This window comes from Sinocyclocheilus rhinocerous, unplaced genomic scaffold (genome assembly GCF_001515625.1).
Source record: "Sinocyclocheilus rhinocerous isolate Xijiao unplaced genomic scaffold, SAMN03320098_v1.1 scaffold1595, whole genome shotgun sequence".
Taxonomy (NCBI): Eukaryota; Metazoa; Chordata; class Actinopteri; order Cypriniformes; family Cyprinidae; genus Sinocyclocheilus; species Sinocyclocheilus rhinocerous.
The window spans coordinates 58,611-66,666 of record NW_015655715.1 but is presented as its reverse complement, the minus strand read 5'-3'; the positions used below and the strand labels follow the sequence as shown (position 1 = coordinate 66,666).

The window sequence follows — 8,056 nt, the reverse complement described above, 5'->3', positions numbered from 1 at the left end:
TTAAGGGTGTTTGGGCAGAAGAACTCGCCTTGCCGTGTCTTGTTCCCCACCGCTCGCTCCAGACATGTCAACTAAACTGCCCGCTGAGGAGATGGAGAATGTTACTGAAGGTCTCTTGTCCAAAATGTTGTTAGAGCCACTACAGCTTTTAGTTCTGAAAAGTTTACTCAGGCGAATTTTAAGCGAGCCCTTCCTGGATTTCCCTGGTACTTTCAGAGTCTTCTCTCCTCCGCTCGCAGCGGAAAGATGCGCCCGGGTCGTGCTCCTGTCCGGCCGGGCCTTCGGTGTGGACGCCTGGCTAGAGCACGGGGTGTTCTGGCTGGGTTCGGCTTGGGACAGGACCTCGGGAGTCAGTTTGTCGCTGGTAGGAGCCTGAGGCCTGATGTTTACCGAGTCTCGTAACAAACAACACGCCGGCGAGCAAAGTCTCCCGGACACCCCCATAGCTTGTCCGGACAGCACCGACGGGAAACACTTGAGAGCAAACGCACCCGGCTCAGCGTTCTGAGACTCGGCCTTCTGACAGGCATTGATGCCCAGGCCGTTCACCTCTTCTGACCCGAGGCCCTCCAGCACCAGCAGCGCATCACTGGTCTCGGTCGGGTCCTCTCCCTGTCTGATTCCAGCCGAGCCGAGCACGCTTTGACACGAGCAATGCTGCAGCTCGCCATCCTTGAGCAGAAACTCGGGTACCGGAGCGACTCCCAGCTCGCCGAATTTCCTCGCCAGCTCCAGCACAGGACCGTCGGGCAGCTGGAGCTGCCGCTGCGCCGTCGTCGAGCTCGTTTTGTGATCCACCACCGGCGGCCAGTCTTGTTTGTCTGTGATCAAGCGATGCCGGAGGCACAACTCGGCTCCATCCGTATCCGTAGCAACCGCAGGCAGCTTGAGCTGTGGATGCAGCGTCCATGTAGGCGGATGTTGAGCGTCCACAGCGCCAGGCTCGGAAGCGAGTACCGCTTGGTCCTCAAAAGCCCTGCGATGATCCTCCGAGTTGTTCTCGGCAAATCCTTCAGAGTCTCTCGATATGTTTCTGAATACCAACAGCTGAGGCCCCATTCCACCTCGGTGGGTGAGATCGTACCCGTGGGCCTCGGCTGAATGAAGAAGAGGAGGCGGCACAGACAGCGCAGGTCTAGTCGCCATCACTCCCGCGTCAGGTGCCTCCGTTCCGCTGGCCTGCGGAGCTTTGTTCACCGCCGAGATGTGGCCGTGATTCTGCGTGCATTCAAAGTTCCCCTTGATAGCCACCGCCAGTCCAGTGCCCGACGACAGATTCCCATTCTCCTCGTCCAAGCGGTCATCCTCGGCCGCGGAGACCAGGCGCATCAAGACAAAATCGGGAGACATATCTTGCGCGTTGTTCATTATTATTCCTCAATATACTGAAGGAATGAGCGATATCAGCGTTTCACATTGCTCCAGTCATGAGATCTCGCTTGTGTGATGATGATGGTAAATCCTCCTGGTGTTTCTTAGCCCCCTCACTCAGCGCCAGACAATTAGTGCATATAAACTCTATTTCAGTCGCTCCTTCAACATTGCGCACGTCCTCGTCTCATTTCGCGTCCGGCCTTAAAAATCTCCACGGGTCTTTGTAGGGTCATACATAACGCTTCGTTTCACGCAATCCTAAAGGCGACTGTGGTCACATTACTGTCGAGGCCCCACCCGCCCGCTCACTTCCGCAAATTCGATGCGTTTCGTGTTTGGTCTTATCGGTGCCATTGCTGTCCACTTGGCTGCAGGCTATGTGCTGCCCCCCTTAGTGACGTGCACCGTGCTGTAATGTTGCTTTCATGTCATTTACCGTGCTGTTGTCTGGAAGATGGCCTTACCAACTGATGTTTATGATACATAAATTGTTGTGGCATCGCCGTTCCTCACGATCGAAACTCTCCCTGCAAATCGGTTGCGTTTTGAGTCAAATACAAATGACTTGCATGATATCATTATTTGAATAATGACTCTCATCCTCATATACTAAAAATGTAAAGCATTATGTCAAACACAAGGCCTATAATAGAACCAAGAGAGAGAATTCCATAATGATGGACATTATATTATGTAGCATGTATAAAATATAACTTATTTAAACAAAAAAAAGCATTATTTTTATATTATTTATTTTCCTATTATTGACCAACAAGGTTTATAGGGATGTAAATTGTAGCCTTTTTATTTAATGCTGCCCCCCTTAGTGACGTGCACCGTGCTGTAATGTTGCTTTCATGTCATTTACCGTGCTGTTGTCTGGAAGATGGCCTTACCAACTGATGTTTATGATACATCAATTGTTGTGGCATCGCCGTTCCGCACGATCGAAACTCTCCCTGCAAATCGGTTGCGTTTTGAGTCAAATACAAATGACTTGCATGATATCATTATTTGAATAATGACTCTCATCCTCATATACTAAAAATGTAAAGCATTATGTCAAACACAAGGCCTATAATAGAACCAAGAGAGAGAATTCCATAATGATGGACATTATATTATGTAGCATGTATAAAATATAACTTATTTAAACAAAAAAAAAGCATTATTTTTATATTATTTATTTTCCTATTATTGACCAACAAGGTTTATAGGGATGTAAATGGTAGCCTTTTTATTTAATGCATTTAAATTAATATGTTATAATAATTTGGAAAGAATTAGCAAAATGATGTTTAGTTTTATATATAACATAGCATGACAAACTGCAGGACACAACAACTTTCCAAAAGTATTTCATGTCACCTACGCCTATAGATATTTTAAAATCACCGTACGGTATGTATATGCATATTAAAAGGCATATAGAGATAAAATACAGTTAATGTTTACATTCTCCCATTGTTCTGCGGTCAAGACTTTTCATTTGCGCCGTATTTGTGAAATGCAATTTCATTGATGGACCGAATGATGTCGCTGTACACAAACATTTACACATGCCCATAGAGCCCTTTAAAACCTGCCATCTCACATCACAAAGAGCGGATTTTATTAGTTATGGAAAATGTGTTTTCACAGTATGTTATCAGAGAAATATTACATACATTGACAACATCCTCTCCCATTAAATGCACACAATATTGTTGATAATACCTGAACACACCACACACATATTCATCCATAAAAACCATTTACACAGTTTAGGTATTGACAACTGTGTGCATGCATATAGATGCACATATAAGTGTATAAAGGGATACACACAGCCACCTCTGCAGTCCTGAGTGGGGGTGGGGCCCCACAGGAATGAGAGTTGAATCTCAGAACCCTGTTGCCATGGCACCAAAACAAGGATTCGCCTGCATTAACCAGTATGACTGGATTTGTCTGAATCATCTTTCTCTCTCTCTCTCTCTCTCACACACACACAGACACACACACACACACACACACACACACAGACACACAGACACACACACACAGACACACACACACACACACACACACACACAGACACACAGACACACACACACAGACACACACACACACACACACACACACACACACCTGTCAGACGTTCATTCATGTAGTACACATGTGGAGCATGTTTTCTTCTTCCTTTACTTTTTTAATTTCCCTGATTGTTGCACAAAACGTTGGCAGTTCAAAACGCAATTTGTCTTTCAGAGATTAACATTTCAGTGCACTTTATCTGCCAAGCAGATGCAGACTTGTAAACCTCTGCATGCACATATTCACAGATGCACAAAGTCGCACACACATACACAGTCCATAAAAGACCACTCATGACTGACCCAGTCGGAGCGTGTTGGGTTAATCCACAAAGCGGTGAGATTCTGATACATACCCCAACAGAGAGGATTACCCTCCCATCCTCTCATCCATCAGCCCAACCTCATGCACATACACTCATCATAACAATCCAACATTAACAGATGTGCCACTCTCAGCACTCGACACTACTGGGAGATTGGGAGAGGGAGCGAGAGAGATGGGTGAGAGGAAGAGATTTAAAGGAGGGCTGGAGAGTAAGTGAAGAGGTAAGCAGAGAGCGAAACGGGGTATTCCGCATGTTGTCGGTTTCTTGTTATCTCTGTTTCTCACTCCAGTTTCTTGCAGGCCGATTAACTCCACACTGGCTGGAGATCAAAGTCTTCGTGGTCTCAGCAGCATCCCATCTAGGATGGACCTGACCAACTGACTGCAGGAGTTTTAGCGCTGGCTCCTCTTTGAGCTTTGAAAATGAGTAGTGCTTGTCAGTCTGTGTATGAATGCACACTTTTTTGTGTGTGAAATCAAGATGCTGTTGGCAGCAAAGTGAGGTTGCACTCTAACTATCACCACTAACACCTGTCAATCGGTTAACAAAAAGAGGAGAGGAGAAACAAAGCCAGGTATAGAGAAGACATGGAGGCCTGCACTTTGAAAGCATCTTTCAGGATGTGAGAAAACACGAATCTGATCTATTCCTTCACAAAAAGCATTGGAGGAGCAGTTGCTATAAGGATGGGCCGGTGTGCTGGTCTGCTGCCTCTACTGCTGCTACTTCCTAGCCTGCTTTCTGCTCAGCTCACCACTGTGTCTGAACTTGAGGACACCTCCAGCTTGGAGTTCACCCCAACTCCTTGTCTTACTGACCCAAATACCACAGCAGGGAAGAGCTTGTCTTCTAGTGCTCTACCCACCAGTCCGGCTCCAGTAAAAGTGAGCACAGAGGAGGACCGGTCTGCCACAGAGAACTACCTCTACACTGGCAATTTATCCTCTTTGGCTGCCTCTACCTGTACATGGAGTTTCCAGCTGCCTGTTCAATTGGGATCTCCACCTAGAGACCTTCTCCCTCTCTTGCACCAAGCCATAGCGTCTCTGACCAATGCTGCCAACTTTCTCAACCTGATATTCCAAGCCAGTGAGCTGAGAGTAACGAGTGTACGAGAGGATATCGAGTGGTACCATGCACTGGTGCGGGCCATGCTCGAAGGGGACAGGCCAAGCCTGGTCAGACGAGCTTTTCTAACATTCGACGCTGACCCCACGATCCAACGGCCCCAACTGGTGCTCCGTGCCTCCAAAGGCACAACCCAGGACATTCTCCTGCAGGACCTGACATCTGCCTGGAGCAGCTTCCGTCCTCCGGCTCCTGACCAAAGCTGGTTTGATACGTTTAAGTCTAGCTCTCCACCCCACCATGCCTTATCTAAACGGGTTCTTCTAAATGACTTAAGCACCCTAGACACTCCCAAGTGGGCACGTGGGGATAGTTATGTGATCAATAGCAGCGGGGTTCAGTGGGGTGAAGCCCCTTTTCTTGAGTGCGTTGATGGCCGTTTTTTGCCAGGGTGGTTACTCAGTCTCTCAATGCCATTTTATGGGTTGAAGCCAGACCTCAGCCCAGAGTTCAGGTCAGTGCACTTTCTTCTCGAAGTGGTTTCTCATTTTTGTGTGCTCAAGTTTTTGTACTAATAACGTCTTTCAAAACATCTCTTTCTCTTGAAGGGACAGTTCACCTAAAAACGGACATTCTTTCAATCATTTATTCATTATTCACCTTGATTACTTTCTGTTGAATACAAAAGATTAACTGTTTTTGTCCATACAATGAATAGGAACCATTCTAAAAAGTAACCCCTGACTTTCATGTTATGGACAAAAAAAATATATCTTCTTTTGTATTTCACAGAAGAAAGGAAGTCGTCGGGTTTGGAATGACACAACATTCATTACCCATGTTAATTTTTGGGTGAATTATTCAATTAATTGCATTACTTCTTTCAAGTCTTCCATCATTACTGCTATTTTGTTGTCATTACTGTATCTTTGTTGTCTCTCGGTTGGTAGGGGTGTGATCCGTGTCGACGTCAACATCCAGGGATTCAATTTGGATCAGTGTGCCAATGGAGACTTCTGGTTTGCAAACACACATCAATGTAATCGGACCAGCATGGAGGTGAGTGTACACTGACCTCAGATTAAATTTTTCCATATAGGACTTACAGCAGGGACCTCACTGGGCTTAATTCCAATGTCAAGTCTACTTTACAATAAGGCTCCATTTCTTAACATTATTTAAAGGGATATAGTAAAAATGAAAACTCGGTCATCACTTACTTACTCTCACGTCATTCCAAACCTTTAAGACTTTCTTTTTTCTGCGGAACATAAAAATATATATTTTGAAGAATGTATCAGTGTTTAGGTGCCAATATAGTATTAGTATATTTAGAAATTAACATAACATAGATTAATAAAATGCTGTAGGATTGTTAGTTCATCGTGTTTTCAGTCATAAAAGTTGTTGTTACATTGTACACTCTTCTATACATGGTCAGGATGAAATGTTAGTATTGCTTGGAATAAGAAACACAGAGAAACTTTAACCCACAATGAATACAACAATATATTAAAGGCTGTTTGTGCTTGGGTGGATTTCACTTACCAGGGCCAAGCAGGGCCAAAACACTTTCAGAGATCCACTCAGAACTCTTGCCACTAAATTGGATTAACTATTCTTTTAACTTTAAAACTACACACTATTTTATAATGCCTGTTGCCTTCAGATTTGGCATCTCTCTGGATATTAAGTTTGAAATCTGTCTATGCATCACCTGCTTTACTTTTTAATTTTTCTGGACTGTTATATACGTTTTCCATTTCCTGTTTTCCATCATCATCCTCCCACTTTCATCCAGACCTTCTATTTAAAGATGTGAGCACTGGGTGCAGGATGATTTGAAGGATTAGGCTGATAATCCTGTGATGCTCACACACCACAAAACCCCCACCCAACTCTGACCCAACTCAGCGTATTAATAGAACAGTGTCATGATGATGCATTAATTGCATGAAACATTAGATTGGCATGATGCATGCCATGCATATTTTTAAGGTTACATTTGATGTTGGGACACAAACTCTGTTTATTGTGTGTTTATTTAAACAGACATTAAGTACAATGACAGAGAGAAGAATGAGTGTTGGTTTTAATTAAGAATTATTTGATACTGTAAAGATCTGTAAAATGTTGTTGTATATAAATGTATAGTTTCACAGACTATTACATGGCAGACACAGTTTCAACAAACAGTACATTAAATACAAACATTTAAAGAAATAATTCACCCAAAAATCTAAATTCTGTCATAATTTCCTCAACACCAAGTTGTTCCAAACCTGTATGAGTTTCTTTCTTCTGTTGAAAACAAAACAAGATATTTGAAGATTGTTGATAACCAAACAGTTGCTGGTCCCCATTGACTTGGGCAAAAAAACTATGGAAGTCAATGGGAATCAACAACTGTTTGGTTACTAACAATTCTTCAAAATATCTTCTTTTATGTTCAACAGAAGAAAGAAACTCATACAAGTTGTTTGGAACAACTTGGTGTTGAGGACATTATGACAAGAATGTTCATTTTTGGGTGAACTATTTTTTAAACAATTTTAAATTAATAAGAAAGTCTAAACAATTTCAACAAATTTCCACGAGTCAGTCACTGTAAAATGTGCATATATGCAAAATATTACTCCTTTTTAAGAATCAACAAAATGATTTTAACAAATAGAGACTGAAAAGATACATATATTTAAATTGATTCCTAATTGCTCCTCTTCACGAGAATAATATCCTATTATAAATAAGATTCTTGTTCTTAAGTCACTCGCCTGATTAAATAATGGTAAAATTACATAAAGAATATAACATAAATGTAGTATGTGAACAGTGCTGGATTTCCCTGAATAAAAAGATAAAGCTCTGTCAATAGAGGTATTACCCCTCCATTTAGGATTTAGCTTAGATTAACTCAAGAGTGAGTCTGATGTGTGGGTCAGCCGACTCTCACAGATAAACCGCTGATGAGAGACTGCACATGCAATTAATGGCAGAAAGCAGAGAGAACACAATCAAACACAATTGCTGGCAGAAACATCAGGGTTGATTTCCCCTTCCTGAGAGCAAGGCATTTACTTAAAGGGGTCATATGATGTTGCTAAAAATAACATTATTTTGTGTATTTGGTGTAGTGAAATGTGTTTATGCGGTTTAAAGTAAAAAAAACACATTATTTTCCACATACTGTACATTATTGTTTCTCCTCTA

General features: G+C 42.9%; 2 protein-coding genes across 3 annotated transcripts in view; one reads left to right on the top strand and one right to left on the bottom strand.

Annotated features, from left to right (window-relative positions):
* The window catches only part of LOC107718866 (suppressor of cytokine signaling 7-like), a 13,108-nt gene extending 11,358 nt beyond the window's left edge, over window positions 1-1,750 (bottom strand). For both annotated transcript variants that reach the window (XM_016526100.1, XM_016526101.1), the window contains exon 1: window positions 29-1,750. In XM_016526100.1, coding sequence (XP_016381586.1) covers window positions 29-1,368 — 1,340 coding nt within the window. In that variant the 5' untranslated portion in view covers window positions 1,369-1,750. The remainder of the gene's footprint in view (window positions 1-28) is intronic.
* Window positions 1,751-4,217: 2,467 nt separating this feature from the next.
* Window positions 4,218-8,056, top strand: part of LOC107718864 (probable G-protein coupled receptor 179) — a 15,330-nt gene continuing 11,491 nt past the window's right edge. The window contains exons 1-2 of the mRNA XM_016526098.1: window positions 4,218-5,360; window positions 5,797-5,905. Of these exons, the coding sequence (XP_016381584.1) occupies window positions 4,465-5,360; window positions 5,797-5,905 (1,005 nt within the window). The 5' untranslated portion in view covers window positions 4,218-4,464. The remainder of the gene's footprint in view (window positions 5,361-5,796; window positions 5,906-8,056) is intronic.